Source organism: Prinia subflava, chromosome 10, assembly GCF_021018805.1.
Source record: "Prinia subflava isolate CZ2003 ecotype Zambia chromosome 10, Cam_Psub_1.2, whole genome shotgun sequence".
Lineage (NCBI taxonomy): Eukaryota > Metazoa > Chordata > Aves > Passeriformes > Cisticolidae > Prinia > Prinia subflava.
The window spans coordinates 9,364,292-9,387,114 of record NC_086256.1 but is presented as its reverse complement, the minus strand read 5'-3'; the positions used below and the strand labels follow the sequence as shown (position 1 = coordinate 9,387,114).

Below are 22,823 nucleotides of genomic sequence, written 5' to 3'. Positions count from 1 at the left end.
AATGCCAGAAAAAAAACCCACCAAACACCAAAAGAAAAAAACAACCCAAACAAAAACCCTAAACAAACAAACAGATTTCCTTTTTAACTCACACCTCTTTTAGATGCTTTCCAGGTGTGGGAGAACTACCACATGCATTAACTCTATGTGGTTTGACATAGAGAAAAATTATTTCAATCTACAACTACATTACAGATTGATAGGTATGTCCATATGTTGCATATTTGTATATCCACATAATATAAGAAACTATTTTTAATGTACTCTTAAGTTTCTAATGCCAAAAGTGCACTAACATAAAACACCCAAGTCAGAATACAGTACAAGAGTTTGCTCCCCACACCAGGTGGCACCAGACAGCTTTAGAGAAAACCTTTCAAGGCCAACATTCCCAAGCTGACCTGGGACTCATCTTTTCTCATCTTTTCTCTTTTCAGAGTATTTCTAGGTACTTTATAATACTCTTGCATCTTCTGTGCTCTTCCTCCTGAAGGAATTTAAGAAGTCTCTAAATGTTACATGTAACATACACCAAATAAATTGTCTATGTATGAAGTATGGCTGTGATAAATCAAAAGTTGACGGATTTTCATATACTATTAGTAACTCACAAACCCATTCCCAAATGAACTATAAGTTTCTTCTCAAGATCTTGGGGACAGAATATTATCAGGTGCTTTAAGAAACAGCTAGTTTTTTCACCAAAGGGCATTCTATAATGCAAAGTATAAAGCATTGCTCCAGAATCATTATCAGGGTTTGTGTAAAATTAGTCTTAAACCTCAAATAAAACCATATATAAACAAATTTTGCAAAATATGAAGCTTTTTCTCCTCTTGCTGTGAGCACACAGTAATGATTGTACAATACAGACACTTACCTTTTGGTTTTCTTTCATTGTTGTCAAGGTTCAAGAACTTTCTGTCTCTCTCTGAGTCCTCATTTCTCAGGCGGTTTAACATTTCCTCCAGTGTTTTGACAATATCAGCAAATGAAGGACGCAACTTTGGATCCATCTGTGAATGCACACAAAACAAATAAGTCCATGTGGGTTTGTCCATGCTATTCTGCTTACACAGTGGACAGAGAGAGGGCCAATCTGAGGAAACTGAGGAAATTCCAAATAGTTTTGTGTTGTCATTAGAAAAAAAAACTACAGAAAGAAGGGGAAAAGCAGTATTCTATTACACCTCTCACATTTAATGACCAATCTGTAAATATTCTATGAAGAGGAAAAAATCTAAATTGAAAAGGTGGGGAACTGTCAGATTCATGGCTTGTGATGGGGGTTGGTTGGTTTGCTTGAAACAGCTTGCATAGCTCAGGATTTCTTTCTGTACTCTGGTTATCAAACACAGATTGTGTACCAATGTTATTTCAAAAAGATTACACAAAACAACATGGCTATGTCAGTCTTTAAAAGATTGTAATTCTTCCATCATCTCCTCGTGGCTTTAATTAAAACATATCTAAATGGCATGCTGATGTTAAAGCTGAAAATGTTGTATTTTTCCACCTGTTAATTAGCCGTACTACTCAGTGTACTGGTATATCTTGTAAGGAAGCAAGGGTGGTTATATAATTTAACAAAGTTATAAGTCAGGAAAAAGAAAAATCCATCTTTCCTGGGTAAAATATTCCCCTGCTCATCAATATGTATTAGTCTGTATTTCTCAGTATGTATTTATTTATTTATTTGTTCACTCTAGCAGATATAGATCTCTAAACAAAGTCCAACACTAAAACTGTACCACTGGGCAAGCAGTTTCCTTTAAGCAGTAAATTTGAATGCATCTCATCATTTTGAGCATTGACTGTATAGATGTCACAGGCTTCACTACTATAGGTAGCAACATCTAATTCAGCAGCTGAAACTTAATGTCATTTCAGTAATAAAAGCAATTCTGCTTGACCTGATTGCTGTTTCCAGCCTTCTAAGGGCGTTTTCAGAGTGGACAAGCCCAGGCAGGTCTCACCTCTACAATGGGAACAGTAGTGCTTTGTACACAACAAACCCCAGAGACCTCCCTGATGACTGCCCTGCGGGTTGGTTGAGATGGATCTTTCTGAAGAGAACTGGTGTGATCAGCCATGCCAGAACACCTTCTAGCAACGAGGGAGAAAGTGCTAAAAATTCCTGTGTACAGTAATAAATACCAAACAAAGAAACCACACTTCGAGAGCTCAAGAGCAGCAAGAAAATTGTTCTGAAGCAGCAGCTGGAATTTCCTGGCGTTGGAAAATATTTTTCTGCTTTCCCTGTTTCACTGAAAGAGTAGGGCAGGGGCAACACTGAAGCACACAGTGTACTCTGACAAACTTACTAATTTGGGAATCTTAGGGAGCTGCTGCAAGCTACAGGAAGTTAGAGGAAGTAAAAAGAGCTCTCTGGCTATTTTAATTCATGCTAGGTAAGATCCAAGACAAGAGCAGCAATGGAAAAATTACTCAGAGCAGTATGTGCCTCTTCCATCCCTGAGCAGTCCAGATTCTGCTCAAATAGAAGAGAAGGTTCCTTCTCAAAGCAGCAGTTGCCAACAGCTTAGCTCATCCTGGTAAGCTTTTTGTATGATTATTTATGATTACGTTTATTAAATATTCCCACAAGGCTTGTAATTGTTGGGTGCTTGTACTTACAACCCCCCACACTTTATAACAGTAAATTAAATTTTAATCCTCTACTCATACATGTCAGTTTTTACTGGTTTTCTTAGGGTGCCTTAAAACACATTTCCTGGCTGTAGAAAATTCCAGGGCTTTGCACATTAGTTCAGCTGGGCTATACAGTTCACACCTTGTTGACCTATTAAATAATAAAAAGCTACATAACTGTCTATGTCTCAGAAAATTACCACACTGATCACCTCTTACTGAATCACAGAATGCCTAGGAAGATATAAGAAAGCCTTATCTGTTTACTCCATTTTCCTTCTCCTAGGTGAGGGGTATGTGAATTCCAGCATGCTCCACACTGAAATCAGCATATTAATGGCTGGATCACAAGACAGTAATTACCATTTCAATTCAGCAAAGGGACATTTATTATACAGGAAGCTGCATTTGACAATAATGAGAAGGAGAAAATCCTTTTTCTCTGAGCATACCAAATTCTTACGTGAGAATATAAGGTCACTGCCCCTTCCTTCATGAGCAGCTTTACTCTCAATTTCTGAGCTAAAAAAATTTGCTTTGAATCATGCACCACGTGTTTGGTAGTATCATTTCTGGAGTCTGCAGGTGGGAGCTGCGCTTTCCAAAGTCAAATCCTGCCTCTGACCAAATCCTTTAGTGCTCATGTAATCAAAGCACTTCATAAACACGAGTGAGATGTACCACTGTCCAGGCAAAGCAGGCTCTGCTGTACTAAGGTGAAATAAAAGGGCTTAAGTAGCTCATCCCTAGTAAGTTCAAACACTTCTAGAATTGAATTATGCTATGTGGTGCCAAGAGCAGCAGTCATTGCCCCTTTTCTCACCTTTACACCACTCTCTCCTTGAGCACGGGCTTTTGTACTAATACAAAATAAAGAGAGAGGTCAGGTCAAAAATAACCACCAAAAGCACAAAAAGATGAGACTTCCTAAAGCCACTCACGTGGACACAATGCTAGTATCAGTTCCAGCACAGCCTGGATGTGAATCTGGGGCCAAGTTTTGTGCAGTGAAAGTTTTTAAACTTTCCTCTACTTAAGTTCAGCAAACTGGACATTCCCAACTTCAGCTGAATGTGGTGGAAGCTCAGGTTCTCTTATTTTATATAAGCTGGTTTACTATACATTGGTACTAATAACTCTGTTACAGGAAAACCAGCAGAAGAGATCTACTGACCTTCACAATAAGGAGCCAGGAAGGTATCCAGCACTATCACAATTTCACTTGAATAATTGCCAGAACATTTTCTCCATACAGCACATGGCCTATAGCCTTACAGATATTAAATCATTTCAGTCTGAGTTTGGATTTTATGACACAGGCTAAGGATTTGGATGTCAAACCTCTTTTCCAAAAGGCATCATGCAGACACTTTAGAATTGTTTAATGCCTGCTCTTGATTTGTTTGTCCCCTCTGTAAGAGCAACTCAGTGCTTCCTTCATAGCTCAGTAGGTCTGCACACAACAACAGCTGGATTTTGTCAGCCCAAGGGTTAGCCAGTGCCAATGGCATCCAACTGGTTATGATCAGCCTGAGCAGCCTGCAAGAAGCTGTTCAGTGTGCCAGACCTGTTTGTTTGGCATGAGAGAACACAGAATTGCAAAAACACAAGACAGACTCTTTTAGCAAGGGGAAGGGAAGGATTATAAACACTCAAAGGGACTTCTTGGGTTGTCAGAAGGTCCATTGCTTCAACAGGTAGGCTCATCAAGTCTCTTCTTTTATGTTCAAATGCCAGAGGGATTTAGAGAACTCCAATTTAGGCCTCTCCCCTTCAAGTAAGATACTCACGTTACAGCAGTTGAAGGCCAGCTGAAGGAAGTCAGGAGGACAGTCTCCCACCATGTGCTGGAAGGAATCATAATCTAATCCAAAATTCTGTACAAACAACAACAAAGCACAGAGAAATAAATGAGGTCTTTATCTAGCTCAAAGCATCTTTTTAGGGGGTCCCTATATGAAGTTATCAGGAATAACCATGAACAACTTTCTCAGCAACCCCTTAACAGAGGAGTTTGAGCAAACTTCATGCACGCTCCAAAGTGCAGCGTTCCCAGTGGGGATTACAGGACAGCTGTAAGAGAACAGGCTGACATAAAAGCCCATCCTTCTTCCTGGATTAAATGCAATCCATTGCACTTGAAGTGTTGCCGTGTGGATTTGGAAACAATACTGTATACCACAATGTTTCACTGTAGTGGCTTTCATAGTGCAAATTAACAGCCTACTGTAAAACCAGAGGCTTTGCTATGATGGAAATGTATCAGTTAAAATGGCAAACTTTTCAGTGGAAGGTAGGCTGGTAATACAAATTATCCAGTTCCTTAAGGGCACATCTATAAAATCTGAGGAGCAGACTAAAATAGAATCTTTTATTTATTGCAGTTCAAGACCTAAGCAATTTTCCATTTTAAGAAATAGAAGGAGATAGGCAATTTAGAATAAATTGACCAGAGAGGGTCAAAAGCTGCCCTGTAGATGGGACAATTTTTTTTAAAAGTATCTTTAATTAGTCAATTTTAGCTCAGATCCACAATACTGAGCAAAGTCCACACAAAAATAAGGGTGAACCTTATTTTAGCTGCTGTTAACACAGCTCCTGCCCCTTTCACAAGGGGGGAGCTACTTAGTGCATGCAGAGTGCCACAAGTGCCTTGTTGTGAACCTGGCAAGAAGTCTACATGAGCTATCAGTCCACAAAAGGAAGAGTTTGCATTGCAATGCTCTTGATGTCCTGCCAGTTAGGGGCAGAAAGGATTCCCATGAGGATTGCAGCTGACAAAGTCTGAGAAAGTGTCTTCAATGGAGCTTCCTACAATAACAGCATAAAGAGCAAAAGCTTTTTACAGGCTATTTTTAATGTCACACCTATTCATCCTATCTTTGACAGCAGTGGCCGAAGCTCTAAAGGCTGAGCCGTTATCACAGCAGACTCTTCACCTCCCACCAATGTTATAAACACAACCAGTTACCTCTGTGCGAGGGAGATAGTCTGGGTCTGCCTGTATTCTTGCTATAATCTCACACAGAATTATGCCATAGGAGAACACATCTGCCTGAGAGAGAGAAAAAAATAATAGACACATGGTTCAGCTAGGAATACCCAGCATTCTTATCTGCTACTGAGTTTCTCCTTACCCCAAATGGCTATCATGAAACAACTAAACAACACCACAGCCTTACAACACTGAGCAACTGCATTACAGCTAATATTTTCCATGTGAAGAAACCCATGGTCACAGAAAGCATTCTTGTTGCATAAATAGCAATAATAAATTTAAAGTTGTTTCAAGAAAAAAAAAATAAAAACCCACCAAGCCACTCTTAATTCAGCAATGCAAAAATTTTAAAAATAAAGAAATCCTTCCTTGCACGAAGAATTAGTGAAGTTCCATTTGATGTCCTACACATGGGAATAATTAAAAACACAGTCAAAACATGACATGCCCATATATCACTGTGGTTAGAAAAAGAGGTTTAGAATACACGATTCACAGCCTAGCCAGAACATTAATGCTATTTTTAAGAAATATTGCATTTTCCTCTTCTTGGTTCAGTACCTCTGGAGGAAACTGTCTTCCCAAAGCTTGAGATACCTAGCAGCACTATATATCAGGTTTAATTTCCATGACGTTCAGTAACCACTTATCTGACTACCTCTGGAGCTGCACAGTTCCTCAGATTTCCACCCACCTGAATTTTTCAGGTAATAAAATTTAGGAAAACATGGAATACAAGTCTACAGGGCAGAAGCATGAATCCCTCATGTATCAGGCTTGTTTATATGCCATCTTTCATGAGGTATAACATCTGCTTCCTTAGTCCTCCCCCTGGTAGGGTTAATGAAAAATGTGGCACCATAGATGTGGGTACTTTATTGTTAATTTAGGTCACTATTAATTATTATTATCATTTATTAATTAAACTCTTTGAAATAGTAATTATTACATTCATTACTGAGGTAGTTACTGCTTTCCTGCAAATTAAAAGCACCACCAATTAAGCAGATTATTAACTACTAGATACAGAGAGGTAGAGGATGTGGGCTTTATCAAGAAAAGCTGCACTGGCAGAGCTGAAGTAATGGAGACAAAATCCTGTGTAAAGAAGAGATTGATTGAAAACACCATTTCTAAAACCCAGTGTGACCTGATCCTCCTCTGAAAGAAACATTTCTCAATGACACAAACAGGAAAACTTAAAAATACCTTTGGAGAACATTTTGCCTTACCAAGGTATCTTACCTTAAGGCATGCTGGGTTATTTTTTATATATATACACACATACACAGAATTGTACAAGTTTACATATAGATCTTTTACTTCTACCTGAATTTCACTAGTGTACAGTCAGGGAAGCAACTTCACTACATTACTTAGACTTGGTTAAATTGTGTTAGGTCAACAAAACATTTCTATATTTCAGCACGTGGAGTGTTTCAGAATGCAAATAGCACAGCAGAGAACAATCCTAAAGCCAATTCTATTTCCATCTAAGATTAAACATCATGATTTTAAAATATTAGCTATTTAATTCTCATTCTCCCTTAGGCTGAATCATCTACTGAGTACAGAAATATCACAAGTGCAAATAACAATAGTTTTAATATGATGGAAATTCTAAATCTTGCATACCACTGCAGAAGAAAAACATTTGACAACTAATTGCATTTATATAATGTACCTACCTTTTCATTGTAGGGCTCATCTCTGAGAACTTCTGGTGCCATCCAGAAGGGTGAACCCACAACTGGTAACTTCTCACTATATAGATGTGGGATAAATACAGATGAGAGATGGTGGGAGAGAAGGAAGAACCATTAATTAAATGCTCAAGCATTGCTACTAACTTTCCCAATCAATTACTTCAATCAATTAGTCATATTTTATTTCCAGTTTTTAAGTGCTCAGCCACTTTAAAAGAATGTTTTATTTTAAGGTCACAGCTGTTCAATAGTTTTTATTGCCTAACTCCTGGCAGAGTTGGCTTCATCTATACAAAAAAGGGTTTGTGGACATCAGTTTTGGGCTAGATGCCAAGTTCTCCATTCATCCAGCAAGATATGCAGGTATCCACCCCTACATGTATATGCAGCTCTGAATGAAATCTAACTTATTTATTATTATTAAAATATTAAAGATTTGAACTGTATTAAAAAATAAAAAAATCAAGATAGACCTGATGAATATGGAAATATTAAATATGGAATATGGAAAAATTAAAACTAATCAGAACAGACCAATTTGAAAAACTTGCAGTTTCCATACAGTTGGAATACTGGGGCCTTAGGAAAGTCTCCAGCCTGTACCCCTGATGATTTTGAGGGAATACCTATTTAAAAAAGAAAAGTCCTCTGAAGGCCTCAAAGTAGCATGGCATGTTACTAGCAAACTGGAAAGACCAATGCTGCATTTGAAAATGGAGGTAAACCTAGATAAAACCAAAATAGAGGCTAATATAGCAATTCTATTGTTATTCTATTGCTGGTTTTAGCCTCAAGCTACCTTAATATAATCTCAGTTTTCTGGGCATCTCAAAGCTGGGTATTGAGGACACCTTAAGGCACGTGTAATGTCTTCCTGATTTTGTGATAGTTTCATCTGAATACAGCTGAAGCTTTCAGCACCTCGTGGGGTGTTCCACAGCAGCTACAAGACAGACATTGGCTGTACCTATCTGTAGTTTGTAAATTAAGATGTTTGCTCTGTTCAGATTTTAGATACAGTATTTCACCAATATTAATGCAAGCCTTCAGATCTCTCAAGATAGGGGTTTAGGATATATGCAGTTTAAAACTCTGCATAGCTGAGATCAACTTCTATTGTTTTCTTTGCAGTCAGAAGTGCTGGAAGGCTTTTATTTTACGCAGAAGCACACACTGGAGAAAATCTGACAGCACATTTCACAGTCAGAATACTCTGCAATACACAAGTCAATATACAGAGAGAACAATGAAATCCTTGTCCCTGATCTCGCTAATGGAGGGATGACAAAAGAACTATTTTCAATTGTGACAATAGCTTGTGACAATCCCCTGTGCATTCCTCAAATGAGTTAAGATTATAATTTCATTCTAGAGAAAAGAAAATGGTGAGCTGTTATACAGTAATTTTATAATTAATTTTATTTTACTCTGTTATAATCCTGGATCTTAAAAACTAACACAGAGGTTAAATAAGAATAATGCTGGAATGCCACTGAATATTGTTTATGAAAGTACAAAGAAGCTAAAGTTGCTTGAAATCAATCAATGACATTTATTACAAAATCATCCCAATCCTGGACAGTATTTCTGTGTTTTGGGTTTTTTTTAAAGCTACAATTCCCAAGTACCAGCTTAAAAGATGCACCAAAAAGCTTGAGCAAATCCTTTAGTGATTGGAACATTTTTGAAGAGTAAATGTCAGCACTAAATATCAAAATGGACAGTAATTAAGGCTGCAACATTATGGTTATCCAGCTTACAGTTCCAGACTGAACACTGAGGGTATATTTTGAAAATTCTGCACCACAGTGCAACAACATCCTCAGGGATCTGGCTCACTAGAGCTTCTGACCTACACTTGTACCAGAACTCTCACTGCATTTAGATTAGCTCACATACCTGTGATCAGGAATTTTCTCTGCTAAACCAAAGTCTCCAACTATTGCTGAGTAGCCATTCTCATCATGTTTGATTAAGCAGTTCTGGAAAAAAACAAAACAAAGCAAAAACTAAACAGAAGAGTTATTGTCTGGGCATGAAACCTCGATAAAATTCCAGATTAAAAATAGATAAAACAAGACTACAAACATAGTTTGGTAGATATTAATCTATGAGAAGCTTTTGTCTGAGAGCAACAACCCTATTCCCCCATCCTCCCCCTGCACAATCACATGTCTGTCAAACTTAAGATGCTGCAAACAGCCTTCCACTTAGCTAATAATCCACTTAAAAACTTGCTGAGAAGGCAGGCAGCCATAGGCAGCACATACCCTGCTAGGTTTTAACAAGAATTAAGACGATTTAGCTCCCTTATGCTCAAATATGCAATACATGCTGTTCACTATGACACTTTACATTTTCTCTTTACAATTTGCCTGTACCTGACCAGAATACAAGATCAGAGCAGACTCTAAATGCCTTTATTTATTTTGCTACATTAACTACTGACAAGGAACTCACTGCTCTGCAGTAAGCTTCCATCAGAAAATATAAGATGTGACCAAGTTATATGTGCTTTTAGAGTCTCAAAATTCTTTATTTTACAGTACATCATAAGATATGATTTAAGAGAAAAGTCTAATAGGGACATGCTGTCAGTCTTTTCCTTTCTGATGTGCCCTCCAGTGTCAGGATGGAGGGCAACTTTAGGACACACACAGATAATTGTGCTCTAACAGCATCACATCATACACAGGGTATTATTGATTTCTTTTTTTGTTATTTATTTACAACTCTGAGAAATATGCTTCGACCATTCCAGTATCCCATCTTTTCCCATTTCACCAAATGAATCAATAGCTGATTCCCTGCATTTTGCTCTGTCCTGAAATAGGTGGAACAAGACAGAATTCATTCCTTTCCCCCTTGCTTGTTCTGTATCCTTCTGCAGGCAGTACAATAGCAGTGACAGGCAGCAAACCCACTGCTGACTCCTACCGAGTGGTACCCTGCATTAATTAGCTAAACAGCAGGAAACACTTTCTGGCTGTATTGTGCCTGGATATACAAAAGGCCCTCGCTGACCCCAGAGCATTAGCTTGTCTGTATAATGCATCTACCAAGAAAAGTGAGTCCCTTGTCTAAAAGATCAAGTTCAGGTCATCACTGTTTACATTATTCAGAGACGGTTGTGGCTCAGGCCATGAAGTGAGTTTTCCTCCTGCTAATTAAAAGGTTAAGTGAGCCACTCCTGCAATCATGTAAAGAAAATGCATGCCAGCCTCTTGAAACACACACCAGGCTCCTGAGATGCAAAGCCTTATTTGTTTAGCATGACTCAAGTATAATAACTACAGTTAGTTTGGAGATTCATAAACATGTACCAAGTTAAATCAACTGTGCTTGCCCAAAGAGCAGCAAAGCTGCTCAGTTGCAGCCTTTGTTATCTGTTATCAAAGAGTGCATTCATTCAGTTCGCCTCTCTTTAAACATTTGGTCACTGTAAGTGGACTTAAAACTGAGAAGGATAAAACTACTGAAAAATCTTACTCAAATGATTCAGACAAGTGGAATTTCATTGCGTACCACACAGAAACAAGTCCATGAGGACACCACAGATTTTGCAGTGATCACAAAGGCTGATACTATTTTATGCAGAAAAAAAATCAGGTTACTTTTCTGCCATAGATTTCTCAGCCACTAAAAATGATTCTTAATTCAACATTTTTTTTAAAAAAACCTCTATAATTCATAAACTAGTTTGGAAATGTAGATTTCCTTCTTGCATTATACCTTTGATTATTTATATTTTATTCATTTTGAGAAGCAAGACTGCTTAATTTTACTTAATTTTACCTTCTGTATTTTATAGATTCTTGTTATTCTCCAATAACCTCTGACCTCCAAAATTTTGAGGAAACATTTACATCCCGACATAACTAAAAATCTGTCTACTGATCTTAAGTAATAATTAATCCATAATTTACAAGGCTGCTTTGATACCAAAAGGAAGCTTAAATGAAACATCATTGTGACAGCAAATATTCCTTCAGCTTCTTCCCAGTACCTAATCGCATCCCGTTAGTGATACATTGACTGAAGCTGAACAATCCTACCCCCCCACCAAGCCCCAGGCAGTCTCAGCTTTCAGGTGGAGCACTGAACTATTATACAAGTAGGTTATTCCTAGATAAATCATACATTAAATCAATGCTGCCTGACAGCTCTGAGCCCCTTCCCCGATGAGCAGGATTTGCCTGCAGCAGAGCCAGGCTCCTCTCAGTGCAGGTGTTTGGAGAGACCCAACAGCACAAACACCTCACTGCTGCAGGGTCCACAGGTCCTGCAGGAGAGGCCACTGCACCAGGAGAAGGCACCAGGGGAAAACCTTGGACAACATTCCTGCTGTAGAGTACTGATGAGCTGTTCTGCTGTGGTGGGCTGCACAAACTGTTCCCTCTCATTAGTGGACACTTGTCTTTTGTTTACACATGAAGAAGTGCTGAGTGTGAATTTAAATTCATTAGGATACGTATTCCAATACAAGAGTGACTTTTTTATTCATACTTAAATCAGCCATAAGCAGGTGACGTGTACCATACAATAAAATTCCAGTGTCACTACAAAAGCTCACTGTAGCGAAACTAAACTGATTTAATTCATCTGGGCAAATTTTTACATAGCTAAGCACTGATTTCCTACAACCCAGAAAGAATGAAAGCCCATTCCTAGCAAAATCAGTAGTAAACCATTTCTACATACACCAGGACGGTCAGATGTCACTTCTGCAGCCTGTACTGCTCTTTCAAGGCAAGGTTGTGTAGATGGTAAAGCTGCACTCTGTGCTGAGACTCTCCAAGCAGTCAAGGGGAATCCCCAGAATCACCATACTTTTCCTCCACACTTCCCACTCCAAGAATGCCCTTACACAATGCTGTGCCAAACCCACAGCACAGATAATGGAGTTACAGATTTAAGATGCCATTCATAAATAGGTGACATAACACAGCCCACATGTGGTTCATGTGCACTCAATGAAAGATAGAAAAAATTCACATTCTACCAAGAAGACAAATCAAGATCAAAAAGGGACAAAGCTTTGGTAGAGACTAAAAGGTTGAAAAGAGCTTTTGAATTTCCTCTAGAGGTGGTAACTTAGTAGGAAATGTACAATAGTACAAACTGCACTGTTTCTTCTAACAAAGTGATACTTCTCAGTTTCTGTAAAAAAATAGTATATCAGTTTGCCATGAAGAAGTTCCATTAATGGATTTTAGCTCAGAGATGCAAGAGTTCAAACCTCTCACTAGTGCAAAGAGCCTCTCAACAACTGCCTATGAAATGAAATGCCAAGCAGTATTACAACACGTACTTTGAGAAAGCACTTTTGACTTACTATTGCACTATTTGTATAAGCTGGAAGGCAATAAAACTTGGTGACCTTTTCAGGCTCTCTTTCTGGACCTCCACAGACAGGGATGTTCTTTCCTTTGGCAGTTCACATAGTCAAAGAGGGCAGTATTTGACTTCAGCTGAGTTTTTGAGGGTTTTTTTCCTCCCAAAATAGGGACCTCATCAGTCCTCCCTGAGGCAGTCTCTTAATAGAAGCAAGGAGCTCTGTATGTGAGTCTGAAAGAGTTAATAGAGCTGTTTATGCAGACAGATGTGAAAGAACATAAAGCCCCCTTTGTGTGTTACAGGAGCTTAACATCTGCTTTGCACAGCATAATCCAAAGATGAATGCAATATTCTACTCTCCCTTCTACATAAACAAAAATGAAAATAGACTCGAGAGTTTCAGAGTTAAAAATAAATTGCTTAGATAAAGAAACACTATAGTTTGATTTTATGATATTACATACAAGCTAAACTCTTAGAGATTTTACTGCACCCCAGAAAACACAGAAATGCCACTGCAGTGTCAATTGCAACCTTCTGATGACTATTAGCAAATTAAAATACTTCAAGGCCAATTGAGATGTATCAGCTGTTTAAAAAGTGCTATCCATCCCCTAGGAGAAACCCCACTGAGAATTAAATGTGTAACAGGAAGTTTACATTACTAGATACAGTTCTGAAACTATTACGCTTAAGGGAACCATTTGGTTCCCCAAGTATCAGTAGAAGTTTAGTATTGAGACTATCATTAGAAACAGCCATCTGTAACAGCTAATTTTTTCAGAGCAAGCCCTCCCCTGCAGTGCAAAATATCCAGACACGCTTATTCCAGCACAAAGGGGACCTTGGAGCTGCAGCATCAACTACGAGCCTCATCAGACAAAGGTGCTGTTCATGGCCTGGGGTTTATTTTGTTTTAAAGAAGCAAACAGCATACAAGGTAGGAAGTCAGGGCATGTCACTCTCAAACCTAAAGGCAGTGAATTTATGTTACATCAGATAATCCACAGTAATTGCTTACATGCATGATTCTGTCCCATGTTAACTGAGACTGCTCCTCTCTCAATGAGAGAAGGCTGAGCCATTAGACACTGTGAAGTGAAAGCAGATGTTGGCAGGAATACACAGGAATACACACATGTGTTTATATATATGTGCCTAGGGATTACAATTTCTCCATAGATTTTATCATCAATGGAGCTCACAATGTTCCCTCAAACTGCTCATAACCTACTATTGATTATGAAACCTTGTTTTCAATTATACATAATTCTACAAAACTAAGAGGCATTTGTTTGGAGGTTTACCTGTTTGTTTTTAATCAAGAGTTTTGGTAGTGGATTTTTAGGGAGGAGGTGTAAACCATCAAAATATCAGCCTTGGTATATCGAATTTGGCATGTTCTCAACTTGAAACATGGTGAGACCTCTATATAAGATGCTCCTGTTGCCATCTCTGCGAATAGTAGACTGGGATAGAACAGTATATGCTGCGTGAGGAATTTGAGAGCACGACTAGGGTGACAAGACAGAGGATAAGCCCAAGCCAGCAACTGGCAGGGACCAAGACCAGGGTCCTGAGGCAGGGAAAAAAAGTCAACACAATTACAAGGACAGAAGAACTGCAGGTACAGTAAATGGGTGGTGGTGGCAGGAATCAGAGCTAACCTGGAGCAGCAGCATGTGGGGAGAGCTAGAAATGGCTAAACTTACTAAAGACCAAAACACAAAGATAAACTGAATAAAGCATCGAGCGGGAGCAATAGGAAGAGATTAGATGAAGTCAGCCAGACTAGGATTTTGATCAATAAGGTTGGGGGGCAGGAATTGGGAACAAAAAGAAGAGGAAAAAACCTCAGAACAAGGATGAAATGCCTGACCAGAGATGGGCATTGTACACTAGCAGAAAGGATTGGATAGTAGAGCAGGTATGATCTGTCCTGGAAAAAGGGGCAGACTCCTGGATGTTCACGTCTCACTGCCAAAGAGCCTCTCTTGTTCCACCCCTCTCCATTCCTCCTCCATAGCAAAAACATGCAATGTGTTTTAGCTATACTAATTAACAGCAGCAACAAATAATTTTAACAAATTCAAATACTTCATGTATTAGTTACTGTAGTAACTAAAGCAACAGACACCCTTACTATGACTCTCAAGCTTCCAACTCTAAAATGAAGTGCAGAATGCCATTTTTTCCAAAACTGGTAGGAAGTTGTACACAACACTACATCAAAAAAAAAAAAAAATTGCACTAAAGATGGGATGTAAAACCTCTGCAATAGCTTTCCCTTTTCCCCTTATGCATACATATTAAGGTATCACACAGACAGTTTTCCAGTTGGCATCCAAATGTTTTAGTACACACAAAGGATTCATGCTGATGGTGAATTGGGGCTGTACATAAAACACTTGGACCACTATTTTCAGGACTCTGACCACTCTTCCCACAGAAACAGTAGGGTGACAAAAAGGCTGGGTAGAGATGAAAGGAAAATCCAGATTGCAAATTAAGCTCTTCTGTGTTGTGGTTAAGACTATGGCAGTGTTGCCCTGGGATCTGGATTCTGGCCTTCCCCACCATCACAGAAGGACTCTGTAACAAAGGAGCTACTTTAGCAAAATCCTTCACAGACTGTTACTTATCTTGTACTTTCTCTGCCTCCAGGAGTCAAACCTGACTATTTTATAAGTGTTGTAATGCTTACAACTGCCTCTGAGGTCAGCATGCATATTGCTTTGAACTTAAACATGTAAAATGCAAATACTCCAAACGAAGTCTTAAAGCACATACCCAATATCCACCAGTATTCTTGCTTTTAATCTGTTATAATAAGGTATGATCTTACTTACCTCCCTCATCTCAGAAGTACTGTAAGAATAATTTCACTGGTATTAGGGCAGTCATGGGCATAAGCTGACAAGGAAATCAACAGTGCTTCCAGAGCAGGATTTGAATGCAGTGCAAATACAGTGTAAACAAGGTGTTGAAGAAAGTCTATGTAGCTGTAAGACACTTATTTTGAGGGATGAGCTACAACGGGATTTTGCTATATTCTTTTTGCAGGCTGGATACTTCTTCCCCATGCTTTCCCAAACATGGCTATTTGAATTGTAAGTTACAACAGCTAGAATGCTGTAAAACCAAGTCAGATCAAGAAAAAACTATCACAATTCAGTTGCTTCTATTGAAACACTTCCACAATATGATTTCTATTTTAATGATTGCATCTTCTATGACTAAGATTTTGAGAGTTAAAATTAATAACCAGAGCTCCTTGACAATCACTGAAAGATGAAGAAAATACCTATGGTTCTAGGAATCAAATCCTCCTGCACACTCAGCGAGGCCCCAGTGAAAAACAATTCATGCAGCTTGTGGTGATATGGATAGGGGACTGGGGAGAAGCCAAGGAGGCTGGCTGTCAGAACCCATCCATGGCTTCATTTCCATGTAAATCTTTTCACAACAAATCAAAAGTGAAGACACCACATTTCTTGGCCTATGAAAAGTCCAAGTTACTCTGCCCACACCCCTAATCTGCGCAGGCTGCAAATGGCCAGTCTGACCACTCGCACCTTCTGACAGATTCAAGCCAGGCTGTTGCCATCAACTCAGGCAGCTCAGCCTGACCAGCTACAGCAGCCCAGGCACTGAGCTGCTCCTGACATGGGGAAGCAGCGCCTGTCAGGGCAGCACACCCCCTCTAACAAGTGCTGCCTCTCTTTTTGACAGCAGGACATCAGGAAGGGCACCAGTGGATATGAGGGCTGACATCCCCGTGGGCTGTCACATCGACTACAATGACCTACATCTACTCCTCTCTACCATTCTTCCCTCTGGCCTCCTGCACTATCAATGCTGTTCTGTTCCCCTCCACATGGTGCAATTAGGAAGAGAGATCATCCTGCTGTATACTAATGGCCCAACCCACTTATTTTCCAATCTTAGACTGGCAGGGGACAGGAACTTTTCTTTCTTTAAATTGTTAGGCACCTAATATACATATAATGCTAAGAGCAAGACAACTCTGCTGCCATAACTGACACAGTAAAATTTGTGTATCACACCATCCACTCCAGGAAGCTGCAGGAATTAGAGGGTTGCCAGAGGTATAGGTCTAAATTAATTAAAATTAGTAAAATTCATAATAAAGGGACAGTCAGTGGGCTATCGTCCTAAGTGTAGCATGTAAACCATGGAGACATTCCTGCAGAGAAAGTCTCACTTTCATTCTGTTCACACTTCAGTCAAGGCCAGCAAGTTTCATAGAAAAATGCTCCACTCTCCCACCTTGCAAACTCAGTCTGTTCTAACTTTTGCAGATGTCTAAACTCTTGTCTTAGCCTTCATTTGAATAAAAAAGCCATCCCATCTATTAGTGAAGTTTACTGAAGAAAGAAGGACAATATGGAAGAGTACTGAATTTGCCCTTGTTCAATCCAAGTTCTCCCAAGGAAAGAGTCCATCACATCTTCCTTCAGCTTGCTCACACACCGACTATTTACTAGTAAGAATGAGCACAACTCATCCTATCACCAGTACAAACCTGGTAAAAGCCAAGGCATCTTCTCAAGCAGTAGCCAAAAGCTGTACTCTAAGAACTGAAAATTTTGGTGACAGGTTTTTCCTATGGTTATCTTCAATGTATTGTTTTGGAACAAAGATTTTTTTTTTTAACTTAGCCAACCAGCAGGGCAAACATTTACCCAAAAGAGGAGTAGTTTGCCCAACAGATTTAAAGTTTATTTCATCAATACCTTAATAAGATAATAAAATTCATTGTTTAAGGTGAGTGTTTAAGGCCAGGTGTTTCATCTACTTCCTTTCCAAACAGCACAAGGGAAGTGTATACATCACGTAAAAAATAATTAAACTTAAAAAATAAACAAAACAGCACAAAAACAACCCAAAAATCTGCAAGAAATTGAAAAACTGAGACCATAGCTGTCATCACTTAAATTCTGTATTATTCTTAAAGCTGACAGCTTCCAATATGACCCACACAACATACTATAACTTTAGTGCTAGGAACCATCCAAATATAGCATAACTGCTAGTAAATTCTTAGGGTTTGATTTGTTGTTCATTTGTTTTTGAATAACCTTAACTACTTCCCGTGGCCTCTGATGAGTTTGGTCTTGCAGGGACATCACACACCCCTCCCAGCTTTCTAAACAATTGGCATCCAACAATAGATGACATTGAAGCCTTGGCAGGGCAGCTCCAGAGCATGACATACATCTATGTAAAGCTTGGAACAAAGGCATTCACAGGGATCCCAGGAACTGGATTTTCATATGACTGACCATCACAGAATGTGTTACAATAAACGCTAAAGGCACCGAGTTCTCCTTAGTTACTTTGGTTCCTTGCAGTAACTCTACTCTTAAATGCATGAAAATACATCCTGAACTGAAAAAGAAAGGGGAATACCAAGTTGTCTTCTCAGATATTTTTATGCATATCTTATCTGCACACTCCAAGGTGACTGAAATGGAGCTTTCTGAGTCTATCATGTCAAAGTGACATGACTCCCAGTCTGGGTCTTTTTCATAAATTTGATATTCTTCCTTACAGAATTCAGTGCCTTTCACTTGAAAGAACAGCCAAGAAAGTATTTTATGACCTTACTGGAATACTTCTTTCCTCTACCAGTTAAACTATTTTTTTTTTAATCTTGACTAAATGCACACTCTACATCTGTTTAACACTGCACTAAGGAAGCTTTAAGAAAAATGCCTAAAAGTGGATGAAGGACTAGCAGCCTCACTGGCAAACATACTCTGTTGTGGTTTTATTTTTAAAAACTGTTTCTAACCCTAAAAATAATTCCTTTTAGACTAAACTAACATTCTTCTGGATGCTTCTGATTGAAGTGACATGATGAAGCCCTCTCAAGAACAGTTTTGAAGGACTTTCATGTTGCAGGCCTGCAGTGAGTTTAAACCAGCTCATTAGCACCAGACAACAGGACAGACAGGACAGCAAAGCCTCAGCACAGGCTGCAATGGGTGGTAGGAGCAAGTGTGAACACTGGGACAATCTGCTCACACAGCTTAGTGCTCCTATGTCAATATTTCTAGCTTGAATTATCCAGCTACTAAATTATCAGCCAACTAAATTCATGCAAGTTGTCACCAAAGCAACTAGAAAATACAAATCTAAGTCCATTGAAAACTCTGCCACTGATATATTATTCCAGAAGAAACTTCAAAATTTGAAAATTTTAGGCAAACTATTTTGATCTTACTGACTTTAAAAATGAAAGAAAACATAAACCAGCATTGTACACAGCACTTAATGCAGAATTAGTAACGAAAGGTCACTCTTCCTACAGAAGATTTGTGAAATACACAGAGAAACAAAAACAACAAGGAGATTTTGAAGTGCGTTGGTAATAATCCCTGCAATTTGGGCTCTTTATATGATTAACCTGTTCCAAATGTTAGATTGTTGTGTTTAATTATCCTGGGATTTAAATACTTTACTGAAGCACAATTCAGAACTAAAAGAACTCTGGAGCTGCTTTATGAGAAATCCTAATCTGAACTCATTTAAGGGATGACCTTCCTTCACAATAATAATTTCTCTAGTTTCCATACAAACTAAGAACATATTTTGAGGTAAGTTTTAATTCTATAAACTGCACTTCAATTTGTTCCTCAAAATATCTTAAATTATATAATAGCAATTCTCTGCATGGAATGGAGGAAGGGAAAAAACTCAACAATCAGCTACAGTACCTTCAATAGGAAGTTCCCCTAATTTTATAAACAGTACCTTGGACGTAAGGTCTCGGTGGAAAATGCCTTTATAGTGAAGATAACTGATTCCCATAGCAATGTCATATGCCAGTTTCACCCTCACTGTCCAGGGCAGATGCTGGTTGCCATCCAATAGCTGTTCCAGGTTACCACAATTGATGTACTGAAAAGACAAAGCGACATTTGTAATTAATTATTTAACTTAATATTTTGTCAGGAATGTAAAATTCATCATTACAACAAGTGACCTCAGCTCAGTTACACATTCAAACCTTTTTTTCATATGGGCTTGAGAGGCACAAAGTTTGCAGGTCAAGAGAAGCTGAAAATGTCTCCCCTGACCACCTGTGCCAATGCCCTTATAGATGCAACAGTTACCACTGTATTAACTCCATGTATTTAAATACACCCTTCAGAAAAACCTACAATATCATATCACCCTCTCATTTCAGCATGAGGAAAATTAGGGCAAAAACAATGCAGAGCTGACTTCCATATAGAATTAATTAACAAAGGCAGAGCTAAGTATCCAAGCACAGGTCATGGAGCCTGATCAAGTTCCCAGTTTCCTTAAACTGAAACAGCATCAAAGAAAAATGTTACAATGTGCTGCTGTAAGTTCTATTTTTTCACTGCTGTATCTACGAGTTCTAATCAGCAATATGATTCCCATTGTGTTCACTTCTACATCAAGCCCATCAAATGGAAACCCTCATGAAAAGGAAAGTACATTAATAAAAAAGAAAAATGCTACAAGACACTGTGAAACAAAGCAGCACCTAAACGATACTAGGTAATATAGCCCAGATCAAGACATGGCAACTCCAGTGCTTGAATAATCATTACAGCAGCAGAGCTTATGCTTTATGTATAGACCTTTATACCACACTAGCAGCTATGCAGTGTTTAAGCAGCTTCTTGTTACACTCCCAGCCCAGTCCCCACCAGGGACCAGGCAAAGAGAGTAGTTGCTCCAGAAGAAAACCTGGCAGCAACACAGTGACTTCAAGGAAACCCAAGTGAAGCAGACAGGACAATTTGCCCCCCCAAGCCTGGCCCACACACGTATGCCTGTGCCAGACTGCACCAACTTCACTTCTCTGTGCCACACAGGTCTCCAACTCTCTCTCAAATGACTTTCCTATGTCATTCACTCAGACAAAACATGCAGCACCATTCTCATGTTAAAAGAAAAAATCTTAATTGCAGCTCTTGTTGGTTCAGCAACTTGGAACCTGCTTGTATTTTGTTGCTCCTCTTTGTGTCTTGGAGCCTGGGACATGAGGCAAACAGGAGCCATACACCCTGCAGTGTGGATGGATGCAGCTGATCTCCCAAGGCTGTGCTACAGCAAGGAAAGAACACAAGTTGGATTCTGCTGGAAGTCTGGGGGTCACAGGTCACCTCCTGAACACCTCCTGTTTCTGCAAGAAACAGCTTCTTCCTTACAGCTCAGGTCCACCTACTGCTGATCTCACCAGTGAATTTTGTAAACCCTTTCAGCAGATACACAGGTTCCACATGTAACTATTTGAGGAGACAAAATTGTCAGGGCAGAGGAGGCAATAAAGTAATTTTACCTCGCACAGAGCCCATTGGGAGGGAATACCACAAAGCAGGTGGGGGGCTTCTGTGTGCATCCCTCGGGAACGGGGCTCATCCCAGCCCATGCACAGCAGCACATTTCACCAGCAGTCCAGGGCATGACCCCCCTTCTCTCCAAAACAACCTGTTCCTTGTGCTAGGAGTTTGTGTGCCAGGAGAGCAGAGCAGCTCTGCAACAGGTCACTCTGAGGGTATGCAATCTCCATCCTTAGAGATTTTCAAGACCAACTAGAGCTGCAGCCAACCTGGTTCAATGTTGGAAACAATGCTGCTTTGAACTTGTCCAGCTTTGATCTTTCTCATTTCTTTTATCTGAACCCCTAAGGGAGCTAGATGACCTTATAGAGCACACAAGAAAAGGAAAAAAAACCCCATGAACCACAAAAAAACCCCAACCATGCTCAATAAAATTATATTTTCTTTAACCTAAGTTGCTATCATGCTTAAGGAAAAAATGGCAACTAAGACTTCTACAGTAACATCTTTTATATTCCCATCCACCCTGAAACAGTGTGAACAGCTCTTCTCATCCAGTCATGTTCAAATCAGAACAATACTGACCAACCTGGAACAGAAAGCACCAAAGCATCAAAGCACCTGGCTGAATAATCCAATTACAAAATGACACTCAGCAATTATCCCAAACCATTTCACCTTTCTGACAGGCCAGTAACAGACCATCCATAAAGCACCACCATACTTGAATTCATCGGAAAGACAGTGCATGGGGGAGGGAATCATTGACCTAGCTTCCATTTTCTGTCCTCTGAACTGTGCCTTTCTATGACACAAATTGCTCCAGAAATGCTGATAAACAAGCAGCCCCTAAGAGTATTGACACACACAATGAAATAGGACAATAGTCGGCTACTATATCGAGCATGCTTTCCTTTTCAATACGGCAGCCTACTGATTTGATCCATTGTTGCTGTATTAGTTAAGTGTGTCCAATATATCCATTCCTGCAGCACTCTTCAGTCACACTGGCTTACAGTTTCACCCATTTTAACTGCAAGGCCTAGATTCTAGCATGGGCTGGGCAACAGGTGACACACACACTGGACACAGCATCCACGAGCCACAGAAGTGACAGTCAGACCTGTTTCCTGCACATCTACAGAACACACCAGGCCTCATTCCTGCCATCCAGCACATGCACAGCCTCCGGTTATCAGAGAGGTGAGGTCTGGCTTTGGCTCTCATTTCTATGCCTATGAAGCACATGAGGCTAATCATCAAGTGAACAACTGAACTAAGAGTTTCCTAGACATCTTTAAGGCTTTAGTTGATCTCAGGTTTTAGCTGGCCAGCAGGTAATATTTGCATGAGAGACATGAATTGTTCCTAAGGCAAGCACTGCACAGTGCTGCCTCAGTGTCATGTAAGTAATCCAATTCTTCCAGTCATTCAGGCTGATAATGCAAACAGCCAGCCTGATGGCCTATTTTTTTCAGAGGACTTCAACAATGCCTTTTCAGGACAGACACAAAACTATGTACATTACTTCCTAATTGCCAGTGCAACTGAAAAAGAAAAGTGCTTGTTCTCAATCTCTTACTGGCACAAATCAGCTCTGTGTGGTCAGAATATCCTGAAGGATAGAAAACGCACCTCTCCCAAAGAGAACACTGGATTTTATTTTGTCCCTGACACAGTATTGATACAGGCTACAGCACACACATTATCTCAAAGCTTTATTCTACTACAACAACAACAACAGCCATCACATAAGCCTACAAGCAATTGGAACAGAGATCTGAC

The 22,823-nt window shown here is 39.5% G+C and overlaps 1 protein-coding gene across 3 annotated transcripts in view; it reads right to left on the bottom strand.

The window, feature by feature from the left end:
* Window positions 1-22,823, bottom strand: part of TESK2 (testis associated actin remodelling kinase 2) — a 79,455-nt gene that overhangs the window by 5,735 nt on the left and 50,897 nt on the right. For all 3 annotated transcript variants that reach the window (XM_063407194.1, XM_063407193.1, XM_063407195.1), the window contains 6 exons: window positions 19,474-19,620; window positions 9,256-9,338; window positions 7,339-7,414; window positions 5,624-5,707; window positions 4,443-4,529; window positions 881-1,016 (listed from right to left, as the gene is read on the bottom strand). In XM_063407194.1, the coding sequence (XP_063263264.1) occupies window positions 881-1,016; window positions 4,443-4,529; window positions 5,624-5,707; window positions 7,339-7,414; window positions 9,256-9,338; window positions 19,474-19,620 (613 nt within the window). The remainder of the gene's footprint in view (window positions 1-880; window positions 1,017-4,442; window positions 4,530-5,623; window positions 5,708-7,338; window positions 7,415-9,255; window positions 9,339-19,473; window positions 19,621-22,823) is intronic.